The sequence below is a fragment of the Lotus japonicus genome, chromosome 1 (genome assembly GCF_012489685.1).
Source record: "Lotus japonicus ecotype B-129 chromosome 1, LjGifu_v1.2".
Classification (NCBI taxonomy): domain Eukaryota; kingdom Viridiplantae; phylum Streptophyta; class Magnoliopsida; order Fabales; family Fabaceae; genus Lotus; species Lotus japonicus.
The window spans coordinates 14,205,043-14,224,188 of NC_080041.1; the positions used below are offsets into that span (position 1 = coordinate 14,205,043).

General features: G+C 40.1%; 1 protein-coding gene across 2 annotated transcripts; it reads left to right on the forward strand.

The window, feature by feature from the left end:
* The first annotated feature begins 15,290 nt into the window (after positions 1-15,290).
* On the forward strand, positions 15,291-17,048 carry LOC130733754 (GDSL esterase/lipase At5g37690). 2 transcript variants are annotated; one of them, XM_057586014.1, is made up of 6 exons: positions 15,291-15,567; positions 15,677-15,804; positions 15,904-16,024; positions 16,120-16,232; positions 16,372-16,621; positions 16,781-17,048. In XM_057586014.1, exons 1-6 carry the CDS (start codon positions 15,336-15,338, stop codon positions 16,990-16,992), a joined length of 1,056 nt encoding a protein of 351 aa, XP_057441997.1. In that variant the 5' UTR covers positions 15,291-15,335; the 3' UTR covers positions 16,993-17,048. The 2 variants fall into 2 exon arrangements, with proteins under 2 accessions (XP_057441997.1, XP_057441996.1); XM_057586013.1 differs by having other exon boundaries at positions 15,292-15,567; positions 15,898-16,024.
* The last annotated feature ends 2,098 nt before the right edge of the window (positions 17,049-19,146 follow it).

Below are 19,146 nucleotides of genomic sequence, written 5' to 3' on the forward strand. Positions count from 1 at the left end.
CAAACCACTGCACCTCACCAGAACACAGTGAATTAACATCTCTCCACCAAGGAGACTTACCAGCTTGCACCTTAATCACTTTACACCAAAAGCTGTCAGGTTCATTTAAATATCGCCACTTCCACTTACCCATAAGAGCTTTATTGAACTTTGTCAGATCTTTAAGCCCCAAGCCACCCTGCGTCTTAGGCTTACAGACATCAGACCATTTAACCCAAGCTATTTTAGCACCATTGTCAGTGGTTCCCCAAAGAAAATTCCTCATAAGCTGAGTGCAAACTCTAACCACCTCAGCCGGCATTCTAAAAAAAGATAAATAAAATAGTGGTAGAGAAGAAAGCACACTCTGAATCAAGCAAATCCACCCTCCAAACGAAACCAGCTTCTGTTTCCACTTAGACAGCCTGCTTCTAATTTTCTGTACGACAGAATCCCAAATCCGCACACTTCTTGAGCGCCCCCCCACCGGGATTCCTAAATACACAAAAGGAATCGACATCTGTTTACAATTTAAAATTGCTGCAAATCTAGACATAGACCTCTGATCAACCGCCACTCCAGCCAACTTGCTCTTATGAAAATTTACCTTCAGACCAGATGCCAATTCAAAACAACGCAGAACACATTTTATCAGAGTTATATTCCTCACAGTAGCTTCCCCAATAAACACTGTGTCATCAGCAAATTGTAACATCGAAGTCACCACTTCTCCAGCCGAATCAAACTTGAAACCTGTAAACATACCTTTGACGACAGCCTGCTGAAACAAGCCAGCAAGCCCCTCTGCCACCACCAAATAAAGAAAGGAAGCCAAAGGATCACCTTGCCTCAGACCCAACTCCATTCTGAACTCATCCCCTGGACTCCCATTAACCAACACTGAAACTGAAGCAGATTCAAGGCAGCTCTTGATCCAATTAATCCACTTCTGACAAAACCCCATGCGACCTAACATATACAAGAGAAAGTCCCAACGGACCGAATCATAAGCCTTCTCAAAGTCAACTTTAAACACAATTGTCGCCTTCTTTGCCCTTTTAGCTATCCCCAGAGCCTCATTCACAATCACCACACTATCCAACATACTTCGCCCCCCCAAAAAAGCAAATTGATTTGCACTAATTATATTAGGCAACACCCTCTTGAATCTATTTGCCAACAGCTTAGAAACCACCTTATACATACACCCAATCAGTGAAATAGGCCGAAAATCATTAAGGCTAATAGGGGAGTCAACCTTAGGAATCAAAGCAATGAAAGAAGCATTGCTGCCCCTTGGCCACACCCCCTGTCGCCAAAAATCATCAACAACTCGCTTGAAATCAGGTTCCAAAAGCTCCCAGAAGTGCTGTATAAATCTGAAATTGAACCCATCGGGACCAGGACTCTTGTCTCCTCCACACTCCCAAACAGCATCCTTAATCTCCGACGCTTCAAACCTACTGGTCAGGAAAGTATTATCCCCAGCAGAAACAGACATGAAAGGAACACCACTCAAACTCAACCCAATAGCAGGATCAACAGAAAATTTATTCATGAAGAACCTACTAACCTCCTCCTTCACCTTTACTGGGTCCTCCTCCCACACACCATCAATCATAAGTCCTAGCATAGAATTTGTCCTTCTCCTCCAATTAATCAAAGAATGGAAGTATCTTGTATTTTGGTCCCCCTCTTTCAACCACTTAGACCTTGCCTTCTGACATAAGAGAGACTCATGAAGCTTTAGGACAGACCAAAACTCATGCAACTTGTCTACCCTTTCCTGTTGCTCTTCCTCAGTCAACCCTGAATCTTCTTCTTTCCTGTCTAAGTCATTAATACGCTGAACTGCCAAGTTCCTCTTCTCACGGAGATCTCCAAAAACCTCTGAATTCCACCCTTTCAACTTCAACTTAAGGTCTTTTAGTTTCTGCTTTAGTACAAAAGCACCCCAACCTTCAACATGTAACTCCTCCCACGAGCCTTTCACAAAAGGAGCGAATCTAAAGTCCGAAAACCAACAATTCATAACCTTAAACGGTTTTGGTCCCCAATTTTGTACCACACACCGCAGAAGCAAGGGACAATGATCAGAAATGTCTCGGTCAAGGACCAACTGAGAACAAGCCGGCCATAACTGTAACCAACCTTGAGAGACCATGAATCTATCAATTCTACTCTGAGCTCGGCCATTCGGCCTAAACCATGTGAACTTCCGACCAGATAAGGGAATATCCAATAACTCCATCTCATCAATGAAACTATTAAATTCTGCAATTTCCCTCCCATGCGATGTAACTGCCACTGCAACCCCCCTCCTCTCCTCCTCACTTCGAACAGCATTAAAGTCACCCATCACACACCAGACATCACAAGAGTTGTTTCCCTTCCAAGATAAGAGATTCGCCCAAAACTCCCTTTTCCCCTGAAGACTGCAAGGAGAATACACATTCACCAGAACACAACTAACCTCCCCCGCCCCCCACGTACCAATCAAACCCATAAAACCAGGACCAGTGACACAATCCTGTAAATAAAAAATACCCCGCTTCCATATACAAATCAGCCCACCTGCAAAATTAACCGCTGGTTGATACTGCCAATCATAATCAGTATCCCCCCAAAGTTGAGAACACAATCTACAGTCAACATCCTGGAGTTTTGATTCTTGGATACAAAGAAATTCTACCTGTTCCTTAACAACTATTTCACGAATCACCCTCCTCTTGGCTAGATTACCAAGGCCTCTAACATTAAAGGATAAGACCTTCATGGCAAACCTCTATGACTCCCACTTGGACCAGCAGCAGAGCCATGGGCCACTTGCGCGTCCCGCTTCTCCAACTGCACCAAACGCTTAATAACATCCTCCTCATTACCCAGAACCGAAACCCCCAATTCCTTCCCCTCTTTCCAGATACTCCTTGCCTCAGACTCCACGTCTTTCAACCACACAGCTTTAAGTCCCACATTCGTATGAGAACTAGAAGAACTAATTGAGTTATGAGCTTGCTGGCGTACCTGTTTACGTGCTGCCGCACTTCGAAGGATCCAAGAACTCCCACTCGTCTGTTGTTGGTTCGTGGGAGGGTCCCCAACCATTGCAGCCCCTCCGTTCACCGCAGGGGAGAGTGCGGCTGAGGGAAACATGTCCACCACCGCCAAATTCACGGCCTTCGACTCCTCCCTCTCTGGCCTTGAAACCCCAGGCAACGCTGCATCATCCAAATTCACGACCTTCGACTCCTCCCTCTCTGGCCTTGAAACCCCAGGCAACGCTGCATCATCTGGTAGTTGTCGAGGGGTTCCAAAGTCCTTACCGTGAACGACAGGTTCGTTTCCAACCACAACATCAATATTTGGGGACCCATCTTTAGCAGAGAAATTATCCTTACAGATTGACCCAGAGTCTGAGATACCCGCCTCATTAGCCCGGACGAGATGGGCCTCCGCCACACGCTTCTGGGCCAGATCCACATTGGCCCCATCCACAACATTTGTCCCATTTTCCTCCCCCACAACGCCTGAAATACCAACATTACCCCCCACATCATTAACCAGTAATGTGCCATCACCGTTATGTTTTTGCAAAATCTTTAGCTTCCCTGGCCCCACATCATCATTTGAAATCCCAAGAAACCGTTCACCAATTATTGCGGCCTTGAAATTCTCGCCTTCCTCCTTGGATTTTGGAGCGGTTTTCCCTAAAGTCAAACGCCCCATTGACTGCACGCCGTCACCACCGCCATCAAACTCCGACGGTAAATCGGAGAACGCCGACGCCCCATCATCATCACCACCATTCGCGGCCCAACCCATAACACTAGAATCTTCATCTTCCGAAACCAGCGCACTGTCTCCCGGAACCGGTGCAACGCCACCAAGCTCCTCCATGATTCGAACAATAAATAGTGCACCGTTCACATTGATTTTCCGGAAGTTGGAAATCAGACCCAAACTGGTGGTTCGCACCTGCACCCTTGCAAAATCCAGGGGTGCTTATCCAGCATCAGAGATGCACGATTATAGCAGAGTTCTTCAGGTTAAATGTTCTGGGACGGACAGAGCCTCCACCGACCTCTATCCCCAGTATGGTTAGTATCCGATCAGGGTTACCCGATGAAGGCTGTAACACCCCGATTTCGGTGGCGTCACTTTAGTAACCAAAAATAAAATAAAGCGGAAAAGCAGGTTTTTTTTTTCGGTTTGTTTAAATAAAAAGACTTGTCGAAATTAAAGACTCAACCCAATCGCGATTAACAGCGACTAACATTCAATATAAGTACAGCCCTCGCTGCAACTAAAAACATCGTCACGAGTGTCCTCAAGTGACAGAAAGCAAATGAAAGTGGTGCCCGCAGGAAAATATGTGCGACCCATAGATAGAGTCATAAGTTTTATAAATACAGTCCTCCAAGAAGGTAAGTCAGCCCAGAACGGCCTCCAAAAGACTTCCTACGTCCGACTACTCCATGCGATTCCTATCTACGGAGAACCACACCGAAAAGAAATCTGTCGGAACCTACCCTGTCCTAAAAATACAAATGACGAATCAGAGCTATGACAGAAACTCCCATTACCAGTATGCTCTAACCAACCCTATCCTACACTACTGTCAACGACCCTCATCCGTTCATGCATGAAGTTCGGGTCCTCGTCGAAAGCTTCAGTAATGGTCATTACGCTTCTGGTCCTCCTCGAGGGACGAATCATCACGAACCGACTGACGGACGCCTGGCAGCAGGCCGACCGCCCAAACACAAACATACAAACAAAGCCAAGGCGCTAGGGTCAACTTACGGAATACAATAGATATACAAACAACAGGTGATAAGGGGGGTATATACTTATATAGGTTCTCAGTTGCCTATCTTAAGGTATATACTTAGCATGTTATCAAGGCTCTAATAAACAATTCGATATCTGCTATCTCAACAGTTCAATAAACAATTCAATAAGGGTGCATGTATGCCAATTCAAAAGATGATCCCAACAAATAGGCATGTCAAGTCGATCCAACCCATCGGGTTGAACATACAAACTCGCACACGCAACAAATGACAACGCCAAGTCGGTTCACTCAAAAGAGTCGAACATACGGACGTTGCGCGCGTCCAATGACTATCGCCGAATCGATCCAATCCATTCAATTGAACATACGGATCCGCGCTTGTCGAAAGGTTGTCGCTGAATCGATCCAATCCATCGGATTGAATATACGGACTCAAGCGAGTTTAAATGGCAATCGCTGAATCGATCCAATCCATCGGATTGAATGTACGGACTCACGCGTGCCTGAGTGACTACCGCCGAATCGATCCAATCCATCGGATTGAATATACGGACTCGCGCGTGTCAAACAATTATTGCCGAATCGGTCCAACCCGTCGGGTTTGAACATACGGATTCGCGCGTACGTGTTTAACTACAAATCTCAATTAAAAAGTACCCGAAGGTCAAAGTCGTCTTTGCGACTAGGCTGTGAAAAGCCGGAGTACGTATTGCACTCAGTGACATTTCCCAGGTCACTATGGTTCATCCCCGTGGTGACCATCAAATCATCTCAAGTTCAAGGCTTTTCGACTATTTCCCGTTTTTCACAATCATTTCCAACTCTTAAGTTTCCCTAAAGGTCTCGTTAGTTAATCAAAGCATTTCAAGTTGAGTTAATCAAGTTATGAGGTTTATTATCGAAATCCGAATTCCATAAGTTCTCAAGTTCCAAATTCTATCTATTCAAAGTTTCCCAAATCCCCCAAATAAAATCCCCAAGAAAAGTCTAAGTATTTCAAAGAGGGCTAGATCTCAGACCTCAGGTCAGGACCTGCCTAGGGTTATTCTTTCAACCCGAATGATAAAAAAGAATCAATTCAAATGTCCTACACTCTGCAATTGCGCCAAAGCGCACGATTCGACAACAATATCAATATCTCAAGCTATAAGAAGCAATACAACAATAATTCTGTGCGTAAATCATAAGACAGAAACCAGTAAACGGCCGAAGCCTCTCAGAAAACGGAGACACACGTCTCATATAAGTTCACTCGGCCGAAGCCTCTAGAAAACATTTTCCAGTTCAAAGCGATAATCAACATTCAATGCAATCTTCAATATCAAGCAATATTCAAGTCGAAGTTATCGACGCCTACAATACAAATAGCTAGTAAGTAAGTTACCCTAACCTCGAGCTGTTCCAGTCTCGCGGTGTAGGTCTCCCTCACAAGCTTGTTCAGTCAACCCCAAAGTTTCCACAATTGAACCTTTGAGCGAAAACCACAGAATTCAATCTCAATCAGTCAGAAACTCAGCAAACAATAATTACTAAGGTTACACGAAGCATCATAAACTCCGAAGTACGATAATCTAACGCGATAAGACAAGTTTTCGAAAAAGAGAAATTTCCTCCCCCCCCCCCTAAAGGGTGCTCTCGGCCACACACATGCAATTGTGTTCGCCGCTTATTCTTCGATCAAACTTGGTTCCTAGGTTATCATTAGTCGTAACTAAGGCGAATTAAAGCTCGGAAAAATTATCGGATCGAAAACTGTCGCAGGGGTATTTTGGTCAGTGTTTTTAGCTCAGAATTTCAAAATTAGAATTTCGAAAAACAAATTTGATGGGGACGTCACCAACGACGTTTATGACAACTAATCCTACTGGCGCTAAGCTCAGTCGAGAGTTTTAAGTCTAAAGGACGAAGCTTTGGCCAAAAATGGGTTTTTCGAGCAGAATTGAAACTCGGCGGCAATTCGGCGAGATTCAGCAGAAAACAACCGGATATTCATGCTCTTGGGCATGTAGGCAATAAGTTTAGACACTGAAATCAAGTTATTTGGACAGTTTTACAAAAAAACTCAAAACTTTGAGCACAGAAAGACATAGAGAAAAGCGACAGAATTGACGATCAGAAGTAAGGAATAGCATCTATACCTCGAGGTCTACGCGTAGCAACGAACGGTGCAGCGATCAGGCAAGAAACGGCGAAAATCTTTTCTCCCCTCTCCTTCCTCAAGCTCGCGGCCTCCAACAATGGCAATGGTGGAGTTTTTGATTTTTTTCACCTATTTATAGGTGATGGAAAATGCGGGAAAATGAAAATTTCGTGATTCCGATTTTTCCTGCACATTCCTCTGTGAATTCTAAGATAGGTTCTGGCGACAGAATTCCAGAACTCGAAGCAGGTTTCTTGGAATTTAAACAAACGATCCAAAGTCGGTGTAAATCGATTTTACCGAAAAACTACTTTTTGCAGTTGATGTCGGATGAGAAAACTTCTTTCTGAAGAAAGATGAGAAACATCGAAAGAAATGGGTGTACGCGTGTGGAATCTTTGTTTGAAGCTCCGAATAGAAAATTTCTTCATCGACCGTTTATTTTAGGTTTCTTGAGCTATCAGAGATTCAGCTTCGGCAAACTTCCGAGAATTGGAATCGAACGTTCGTATATCTTAGGGTTTCGTATCGAAACACTTGTCATGGAAATGAATAAGAGAAATTCTTATATTTCTCTGAATATTTTTGGAATTAGTTCCTATAGTGCTTTAAGGGTAAATTAATCGTTTACTAACGCTCTTGCCCTAGGCGTAAGCGAGTAAGACTCACGTTATAACTTATATCGACTTTAATACTATTTTCAGCCTTTTCCTGAACTTTCTCCTTCATAAATTTATTCCATTTGGTAAACACTTGTTCAGGTTTCCGTCACGATACATTGAAACCTAATCGTGAATATGAATTTAATTAATTTATTCTAAGCTTAAAAACTTGGGTCTCACAAAGGCCCCGTGGGGACGACCGGGGTGGGATGTCCGGGCCCTGTACCACAAGCAGGACGACATCCTCCTCTGATCCAAGAACCTGGACCCCACCACCTAGAGGTTGATCTAGGCCCACCACCCTACGGAACTAGGGTGGTTGGGAGGTGGGCCCCTAGGGATTCTAGGCCGTTGGATCACTGTTAACAACAGGAGGAGCAGGAGGATCCAACGGTTCCTAGCCCACCGGTACGGACCATGCATGACGTTGCATGGCTCCAACCCTAATACCCCAACGTGTATAAGGGGGGCGACACATGCATTCTAAGGTACGTTATTCTCTTCACCTCACTACTCACTTATTCGATTCCCCTACTCACTTTGGCATTGGAGTCCCTTGCAGGAGCCCCTCCCGGGATCACCCAGCTCTTCAGCACACCAGCCCTACCTCCCTCTTGGCTGCCCCAGCACTCCGTGATCATCCCGATCATTAAACTTAGCCTTATTTCAAGACCAAATCCAAGTACCAAATTACTTCGAAAAGGGATTATGATGACAGAAAGGTTAAACTAAGAACAACATTGATAGCAATAAAAACAAATTAAATGTCATATACGTTGATGTAAAAGTAACAATTTTCACGACTAAAGAATGTCGAGTACTACCATCAATGCATTCACATGGTGCTAATTTGACACCAATAACTATCTAATTGCATGAGCTTCTATTGTACCTTTGATTCTTGTTTCTTGACAGAATATTTTCTCATTGTATTTGGGTTAGCACCCCTTATGCTGGTTAAATGCAATGTGTTGGCTTATAAAAAAAAATATAATTGCATGAGCAACTTGATTTGCAATTTGAAAGGGAAACTGCATGGAGCTGGAAGATCGAAGGAGTAAGTATTTACTGTTCTTAACTAAGTGAACATTTTAGGTGAATTTGCTTATTAAGTTTAAGATATTACATAATAGAAACCTTAGATAGATAAAAGCAGAAAAACTGCTAGCAGTAGCACCTAAAGAAGAAGAAAGTCCCGCATGAAAAAATATGTTCAAAAAGATCAAGAGTGATTGATGTTTGGACATATGCCACGGATAGATCGACGAAGATTGTGGATATGCTACAAATACTCTATACTCACTTGAAGCAAGTTCCTCAACTTACATTGTCTGCAACCTCATGAACTTCATCGTAAGTGTTAGACTCCTCATTAAACGAGTACCTGTGTTATAACAAAAAGAAACGTTGCTGGTGAGCTACATAAATAATTAGCAATAAGACCAAAAAATGAATGAACCAGACACCCAACTGAATGCATTACAAGATCCGGATAGTAAATTATGCAGCTAATTTTACAAGGTGGTTCCAACAAATTGTATAAAGCTAAGAATACATATCCAAAGTCACGTCTGGGATTGGGAAGACTAATAAATAGAAAAGCTACAAATATCAAAATAAAACCTGACTCAGAACACATGCTAAGATGAATCAAGAATGCACAATATCATTTCCCTGATGCTGCAGAGCAATGAAGGCCAAAATTTGGATATCGAAGTCGTCACCATTGCCTGAGACTTCTGCACTAGCCAAATGTGGATTTGAAGTCCCTATAGCAGTAGTCAACGTAGAGGCCACACCAGAATCAGATAAAAATTCCCTTCACCTAAGTGCAGAGATGTGCCTTCTCCTTTTGCCCGGGCAACCTTCTCATATCCTTCTGAAAAAGGAAGATTATAAAAGGCATAAGCTTTGAGCAATTAGTTACCCTTCTTTTCTACTCATAAACATATGTCAGTATCATCATCGAAGGAAAGAGAAGAGACAAAGAAAATGTTGAAATTAAATCCAGCTGAGGACCAACTTCCCAAAATCCAAACCTGAAGATGGAGGCTCGAAAAATGGTTTCTATGATACTTAGAATTGACAAACACTATGATATAGAGAAGCTAATTTCATCTCATAGCATGACCATATTTGTAGCAATCTCTTTTAATAACTAACATGACAAATTAAAATTTCAGATTTCAAATGAGATATACTATCAAACCAAACCAAATTTCAGAATAATGACTTTCAGCAAAATAAAATACCAAATAACTTGTATATTATCAAACCTATTGAAAATGACATTTAAGCATAATCAAACAAACCAAAACCAAAGGTAATGAGGAAAAACATGTTCTTGGTGAACTCTTTAATTTGCCTTCCAATTCTCTGCCAACTTAAATGAAGCTAAATCAAAACTTTACTTGATGTACAATGTCACCAACTTATCATCATCCATTTAGAAGAAAAATAATCAATAACTTCAGAATCAAACTAATATGCATTTGTATTTTTACCGGACAACAAATCACAGCCATGGATCATAGAGTCCCCTTCGAGTTCGAGGGTTCATGCATCAAAGAGGAACCACACCACAGCTAGCCAAAATCCATGTAATGGAGTTTTGCAACGGGGTGTGATGATGGAAAAAGAAGCTGGGGGTTCCAACGTGTGTATCGAGGAAGAGAATTCACGTGTTATTTTTCTCTTTTCACTAGGTTTAGTCAGCAAAATGTAAAGTCTATGGGTAGGTGACGGGTCAGTAGCTATCTGTTGGTAAATCCGCAAGTGTACGGAATCTACCCGGTTTTAAATATCGAACCACAGGGATTGTGAGTGAATAGATTCGGTTTAAGCATCGAGTTTGAAGGTTTGTTTTATTGAGGCAAACATATCTCGAAGTAGTAATAAGGTAAAAGAAAATATAAATTCAGAAATGAAACAGAGAATGAAAAGAAAGAGTGATTTACTTTGGGTTCTTGCTCAACTAATCAATTCAAGCACATCATTCTAAGCACATGTTCTCATGAATCTCTCCTTGATGTTATAGCCTAAGCAACTACCTATCGATGGCTCGCATAGATAATTCTTTCAAACCAAAAGATAAGCCCAATTCCTTGCGTACTTAAACATTTGTTTGAAGCATAAAGATTATAAAGTTCAGGCCAACAAACCCCAACTCTTCCTCTATTCCTAGTAGCAAGTATAGAAGAGGTAATCCCATAACATGTCCCTAATCTATAACAAACTTCCGTTCTATTATAGAAAAGCATAAAGCAAGCATGCATACAAGCTTAGATTGAAATTCAGAATATGGGATTCAAGAAAAGAAGAAGAACATGTGGGAAAGAACTTAAGATTATAACTCAAATATGAAAAGTCTTACAAAGAAAACCAAAGCAATAGAAGAGAGATTAGCCATGAGCCATGTTTGGCTAAGAACCTGAATTACAAGTTTAGAAGCCCTCTCACACTCTCCTCGATGATCCTCTACCTCTGAATTTTATAAAGTATGGAAAGGTATCAAAGATTACCAAAGAAAATGACTAAAATCCTATTTATAGGCAAAAATCACGAGTTTGGGCTGTTCCGGGCGCTCAGGCGCCAATTCAGAGCGCCTAAGCGCCAATTCCATGCTGAAATAGTGCCTCTGGAAGGTAATTGGCGCCAATTCAGAGCGCCTGAGCGCCAATTCAGAGCGCCTAGGCGCCAATTCCAATTTCTGGAACAGGGCAATTGGCGCCTAGGCGCCAATGGAGCACACCTAGGCGCTCAAACTCGCTGGAAAGTCCATTGATCTTCATTTTAACTCCTCTTTATGCCTCTTTAAGCCTCCCTTCAATTCACCAAGCTTCTTGACCTTCCTTCTTCTTCAGTTTCAGACCTGATTACTCTCATCAAAGCTCAAGGAAAAATATCAAGAATACCAACCATTTAATTGCACTAGGGACTCAAAACTAATGACAATTAACAAAAGACTCAAAACTATACTAAAATGCAACTAAAGTCCTTATAAAACTACATAATTACTAAACTAATGCAAATGCACAAATAAAAGTTAAAATGCATGAGAATGCATGAAACACTACATGAGACATAAGAAAAAGACTCAAAACCTACAAGGAAAAACCATAAAAACATCATATAAACCCGGGTCATCACACCACTATACTCAACGACAGCTCGCCCTCGAGCGTCACTAAGATTAGCTTTCCCTCAAGCACAAAGAATTACTCCCAACACACATGCCAAAAGAGGGATACATTTTCAGAAAACCGGGGGATCAAGTAAATGTAGTTAGTTCCAAGATAAAGATTCAACAATCAACTTCATGCAACTCTTAGACAAAGAAGAATTAGAGTCCACTATGAGAAGCATTTAGAGCTAACATCCTAGCATGAGACAATTGTTTAGTGCACTGAGCACAAAAGCAAGTTCATAGGTTCTGAGAATCATTCACTCAAGAGCAACTAAAGTTGACAATGCATTATTCAATGAGACTTCAAAAGGGTTGTAATGTAGGCTAGGTAAAGCACAAGGTAGGTGGTCCCTAAGGAAGACTAAGGCTGCACAAAATTTGAGTGTGGTCCAACTTGGAATTCCGGAGCTTTCAAGCTATTGATACTTAGCACTCAAGTCTCTTAACCCCTTTTTGTTTCATATTTTTTTTCTTCTTTTTTTTTTGGAACTCCTCCCCATGGAGTTCATTTTCTCTTTTGACTTTTTTCAATATTTTTCTTTGGGGCAAGAGACAATTGCACTTTTTATAAACTAGCTCCATCAAGAGTTAAGAACCACAACTCCCCATTGAATCCTCCAAACAACCAGTCCATTAAACATAGATACCAAGGAAATCTCCATAAGGCTCAAAAGGGTCAACTAGGGACAAAGATGTTATAAAACAATTTCTGAAGTACAAGAAAACCTACCAGTCTCAAGAATGCAAGTCTCCTAAAGCTACACTCAAGGACGCATGAAATGAAACACAGAACCAAGAAGTGCAAGTGAGTCAGGATCCTCCAGGGAAATTATATAGTGAAGGGTCAAAGATGGACCCTTGTGGACTCACATCAACTCTATCCTCAAGATAACACTTAGAAGACCGAAGTCTCTCCCTCTCTTTCCCAAACATACAATCGCTCCCCAAAAGAAAGCACAAAGTATCCACTAAAAAACATTTTCAAAACCAGCATCATGTGAGAGAGCAAAACTTGGGAACATATTATTTGAGTATAAGAACGTAATGACCAAGGTTTAAAAGACTATATGCATGATAAAAAAGGGATAAACAAAAATAAAAATCTACAAAAGAAAAATATGCAAAAATGCATGAACTAAAACTGAGAGTTAGAAAAGAACCTCCTTCCAAGTGATTGAGTGCTTCCAAGTGTTCTCCTTTGGTCTTTCAAATGCTGGAAAACAAGGTGCTCAAGTGCTAATTGCCACCGCTCTAGCGCCATTGTATCCTTTTTATTTCCTGGAAAAAAAAAACAGAAGAAACAAAACGTAAAACAGAAAAAAGAAACATGGGTTGTCTCCATTCAGCCCTAAGTTTGAGTCTTAGGTAGACTTTACCTCAAACTCGTAACTCAAACAAAAAATCACAAACAATCCCAGGCAACGGCGCCAAAAACTTGTTGGTAAATCCGCAAGTGTACGGAATCCACCCGGTTTTAAATATCGAACCACAGGGATTGTGAGTGAATAGATTCGGTTTAAGCCTCGAGTTTGAAGGTTTGTTTTATTGAGGCAAACATATGTCGAAGTAGTAATAAGGTAAAAGAAAATATAAATTCAGAAATGAAACAGAGAATGAAAAGAAAGAGTGATTTACTTTGGGTTCTTGCTCAACTAATCAATTCAAGCACATCATTCTAAGCACATGTTCTCATGAATCTCTCCTTGATGTTATAGCCTAAGCAACTACCTATCGATGCCTCGCATAGATAATTCTTTCAAACCAAAAGATAAGCCCAATTCTTTGCGTACTTAAACATTTGTTTGAAGCATAAAGATTATAAAGTTCAGGCCAACAAACCCCAACCCTTCCTCTATTCCTAGTAGCAAGTATAGAAGAGGTAATCCCATAACATGTCCCTGATCTATAACAAACTTCCGTTCTATTATAGAAAAGCATAAAGCAAGCATGCATACAAGCTTAGATTGAAATTCAGAATATGGGATTCAAGAAAAGAAGAAGAACATGTGGGAAAGAACTTAAGATTATAACTCAAATATGAAAAGTCTTACAAAGAAAACCAAAGCAATAGAAGAGAGATTAGCCATGAGCCATGTTTGGCTAAGAACCTGAATTACAAGCTTAGAAGCTCTCTCACACTCTCCTCGATGATCCTCTACCTCTAAATTTTACAAAGTATGGAAAGGTATCAAAGATTACCAAAGAAAATGACTAAAATCCTATTTATAGGCAAAAATCATGAGTTTGGGCTGTTCCGGGCGGTCAGGCGCCAATTCAGAGCGCCTGAGCGCCAATTCCATGCTGAAATAGTGCCTCTGGAAGGTAATTGGCGCCTCAGAGCGCCAATTCAGAGCGCCTAGGCGCCAATTCCAATTTCTGGAACAGGGCAATTGGCGCCTAGGCGCCAATGGAGCACGCCTAGGCACTCAGACTCGCTGGAAAGTCCTTTGATCTTCATTTTAACTCCTCTTTATGCCTCTTTAAGCCTCCCTTCAATTCACCAAGCTTCTTGACCTTCCTTCTTCTTCAGTTTCAGACCTGATTACTCTCATCAAAGCTCAAGGAAAAATATCAAGAATACCAACCATTTAATTGCACAAGGGACTCAAAACTAATGACAATTAACAAAAGACTCAAAACTATACTAAAATGCAACTAAAGTCCTTATAAAACTACATAATTACTAAACTAATGCAAATGCACAAATAAAAGTTAAAATGCATGAGAATGCATGAAACACTACATGAGACATAAGAAAAAGACTCAAAACCTACAAGGAAAAACCATAAAAACATCATATAAACCCGGGTCATCACTATCCAACAAAACCCATTAAAGGATAGGCCCAACAACATGCAAAGTTGCTAAAAACAAATGCTCGGATGAACAGTAATTTGGAACTTTAAATTTTAAGGTAGAGGATGTTGAATGGGGGGCATGCTGACCCACATTACTACCCGTAAAGACAAGTGGTAGGAAATTAATATGTTCAAACCTAACTTACAAAAGCTAAATATCACCTTAATTAACCCCAAGCAGCACTGGAACTTTGGAAGGTCAAGCTTAATTTCTAGCAATCTCCCATTACTTTTAACACACAATATTATATTTGGTGAACAATATTGTTGGATGCAAGTCATAGTAGGTTTCCTGCTTAGTTTCCTTGACCGAGTAGGTTTCCTAATCCTTCAATTAACTTGCCATCAGATCAAGTAAAGGAGTTAAGTGAAGCAATAACCACAGCAAATTAAACAAGAAATATGAGCACGGAGCACCGTTGAAGTGAAGGAACTAGCAAAAGATTACATGAGAAATTAAATATAATCTGAGTTGGCCAACTCCTTGTCAATGTTTAGGGACTTTAACCACCAAATTATATGATTATTATGCATGCTACATTGCTACTTGAGCAAGATGATAGAAACTCATTAAGTGATGTGGTTTAGAATATCACCACCTAACATGCAAACTTGGAGAATTAAGACAATAGTGCAGAACCTGAGTGCTCTGCCACTATAAAATGACTCATTTACAATTTTCAGCAATAGATGGGTTAGAAGCAGGAAACAAAAAATGCCAATGTCAAAGCAGCTTTTTGTCACCTGTGTCTTCTCACTGGCTGCAATTGCTCTAGCAGCAAAGCCTGTGACCTATATCTTTGGTGACTCCCTGACAGATGTTGGGAACAATAATTTTCTGCAATATTCCTTGGCCAAATCCAACTATCCTTGGTATGGGATTGACTATAGTGGTGGTCAGGCTACTGGAAGATTCACCAATGGAAGGACCATTGGTGATATCATATGTATTTCTTGCATCTCAAAGCTATCTCTGGTTTCCTCTTTCTTAAATTGAAATTGAATAAATTATTAGGGAACCATGCTTTCATGTTTTAATTTTATGACATTTTGCAGCTGCAAAGCTTGGAATCACGTCGCCACCACCATATCTTTCAGTGTCTCAAAACATTGATGCACTCCTAAAAGGGGTGAACTATGCATCTGGTGGTGCAGGAATTCTCAATGACACAGGACTTTACTTTGTAAGCAGAACATTCCTAACCTCATGAGTCATTTCCATTTTAGAATTTGAGTGACATGATATTAACCTATATTCTCTCTTGAACATTTCAAAGATTCAGAGATTATCTTTTGATGATCAAATAAACTACTTCAAGAAAACCAAAGAAGCAATCACAACAAAAGTAGGGGAGGAGGCGGCAAACAAACATTTCAATGGTGCCATGCACTTCATAGGGATTGGTAATTCTTCTCATTCACAAAAGTATCATATTTTACACTTCATTTTAATTTTTTTTTGAATGTAAAAAATTTAGATTCTCATTATAATTTTGCAGGAAGTAATGACTATGTCAACAATTTCTTGCAGCCCTTCTTGGCAGATGGCCAGCAATACACTCATGACGAGTTCGTGGAGCTGTTAATCTCAACCTTGGATCATCAGATTATGGTAAAAGAAAGTTCATATCATTCTCTAATCAGCACACTTACAAACCAGAATCATAAAAACACATTATTATCAAACAGAAGTTCTCAATCATATTATTCAATAATATTTAAAAACACTTCATTTTATTTTTATCATACAGAGACTCTATCAGCTAGGAGCACGAAATATGGTCATCCATGGAATTGGACCACTTGGTTGCATTCCATCACAAAGGGTTAAATCCAAACAAGGCGAGTGTCTAAAGCATGTCAATGAATGGATACTACAGTTCAACTCCAATATACAGAAGCTAATCAACACACTAAACCATCGCCTACCAAATGCAAAACTCATATTTGCAGACACATATCCTTTAGTTCTTGACTTGATCGATAGCCCATCTACTTATGGTAATTCAGCATCCCTACTTTCATTTATATTAATGTAACTTAGCAACTGTATTTCATTAGGACTACATTAGTTCCTTCCACTATGGTAAAAGTACAACAATGTACCCATTTAGTTTATGCCTGCACCTAACAAATGACATGTTATCCATGATTCCACAGGTTTCAAGGTTTCAAACACGTCTTGTTGCAATGCAGACAAAAGTATTGGAGGTTTATGCTTGCCAAACTCAAAGTTGTGTAGCAATCGCAATGACTACGTGTTTTGGGATGCCTTCCATCCTTCAGATGCAGCAAATGCTATTCTTGCTGAAAAGTTCTTTTCAACTCTTTTCACATCAGCTCCATCTGCAGCACCTAGACCTTCACCCTAAATTCTCCTACATCAATTTAACAGTAATACATACAAATCAACCAGTTTCATTAGTAAGATTTTAGCCATATCTGCTACCCATTAATCCAATCTTATTTTGTAACCAACACTACCAAGTGTAAGTGTTGTGGCGACCGACTCATCCCCTTCGCACAAGTTTAGTCTTTTAGTTAATGCATTAATAGTGTATAATTTAAGAAACCAATTTTTTTCTTTCTTTTTAATAGACAAACTTTGACTCTCATGGAGTGAAACATACTCATATAAATCACATATAGGCATCAAAACTAGTTATCTTATACACATGCCATCAACTTGTAATAATTGATATAAGGTTACTCCACATGGAAAGAGAATAAACCAGGTCCCACAAGTTGACCATAATGAGCTGATAAAGGGAATTATAGCCCTTAGAGCATCTCTAATGCATAGTTGCTAGTTGGGTTGCTTAAAAACTATTTCGGTGGGTCCAGACTGACACATAGGATTTAAGCAACCCAAGCAGAATTCGCTCCAACCACGGTTGCTTAGTTTACTTTTAGTTGGGTCCCATTATACCTCTTATATTTATATTATTTCAAGGTAATGACACTATACAAGTACATGAATGAAAGAGAAAATATGATTTTTTAGTCAAAAAATAAGGAGAGAGAAAATAAGCAACCATTGCTTAAATAAACAACCGTTGCTTAAATTTAAGCAACCCAACTGCCACGTTATGTTGCTCCAGTGGTGCTCCAAAATAAGCAACGTTGCTTAAGTTGCCAACAGGATTTAAGCAACCCTATTGGAGATGCTCTTATATGTAACACAAGCTACTAGCAGTCAATCATCAGTACTATTCCACTAGACATGTCTACATATTCGTCTGGCACATCAACAGCTCCTGCCAATAGCTATCCAACTTGTACTTGTCTTGTCTCTCGTCTCAGCAGTTCTCTTCCTTGAATTTTGTCGCTTCCTACTAAGAGTAGAGATAGAAAAGGAAGACAAAACACAAAACCGAGGGGTGAGAAACTATTCAACACAATCACGCCAGAGAATAGCATAATGTAAATGGGCCAAACACATAAACAACTATATCACAATCAGAAACATCAGACCACCGTTACCATATTCCATTCAAGTATGCTCGGGTTACACCTTTGAGCTTTTCCCTCAATTTGTTCGGATAACACCCTCGAACATTAAATACAAAGTGTTCGGATAGCACCATTGAACATTATCAACAGAACAATTCGGACTACACTGTCGAACATTATTAACAGCACAGTTTGGATTACACCGTCAAACTTCTTTCTCATAATGGTTCGGATGACACCTTCAAACTTTATTTATAAGGAGGTTCAGATAACACCGTCGAACACCGCGCGCGAGAAAATTCTCACAAACATTTTCATTACGATAGTCAAGCAAGACATTACATATACACAATACGATCATCATTCTAATACGCCTCATGAGACATGCTCACATTACAGTATAAGAATACTCCATTTAAAGTATTCATTCCTCAGATGATTTTAAAGAAAATCATTACTAAAATATGTTCATAGATCTTTTTTGTAAGCAAACTTTATAATCACTTTCTAAAACAAGTTTAGAAACCATTTTTCAGGAAGAGACATATTTTCATAATTGTTTTCCAAAGCATTTTAAAAGAGTATTTTCAAGCATAATTTATGGTTCGTTTTCACACGCCTTTAGAAATCGTCTTTTAAAGGTAGCATCAGACAAACATTTTCATAACATGTTTAAAAATCGTTTGCACAGTGCACTTAAGAAAATATTTTCCAAAACAACACTTTTCCTTAAATGGAGAAAAACACGTTTGAAGGTTGAAGATCTCGCCGGAATCTAGAAGTTGCAGTGGCTCCAATTGAATACGAAGAACAAGATGAATATAAGCCAAGAAACAACTCAAATGAACCCAGAACTTCATGAAAAATTCCACAATCACTATTTAAGATGTCAAGAACATGATGGTGGTGGTTTTAGGGGATTTGAACCATTTTTCTTTGAAGAACATTAATGAAGAAGGAAGAGAGTTTTAGAGAGAGATTGAGGCTTCTTTTTCTCAATATCCAAGGTTGCAGAGAGGCAGAGCTTCGAAGGGAAGGTTATGGGTGTGATCAGAACTGAATAGAAAGATCCT

What these genes read in the sequence shown, in the direction of transcription:
- LOC130733754 (XM_057586013.1), top strand. Translation starts at nt 15,336, where the DNA reads ATGCCAATGTCAAAGCAGCTTTTTGTCACCTGTGTCTTCTCACTGGCT. An exon ending in CATGCACTTCATAGGGATTG is followed by an intron (nt 16,025 to 16,119) that starts GTAATTCTTCTC and finishes ATAATTTTGCAG; the next exon opens with GAAGTAATGACTATGTCAAC. An exon ending in CGATAGCCCATCTACTTATG is followed by an intron (nt 16,622 to 16,780) that starts GTAATTCAGCAT and finishes ATGATTCCACAG; the next exon opens with GTTTCAAGGTTTCAAACACG.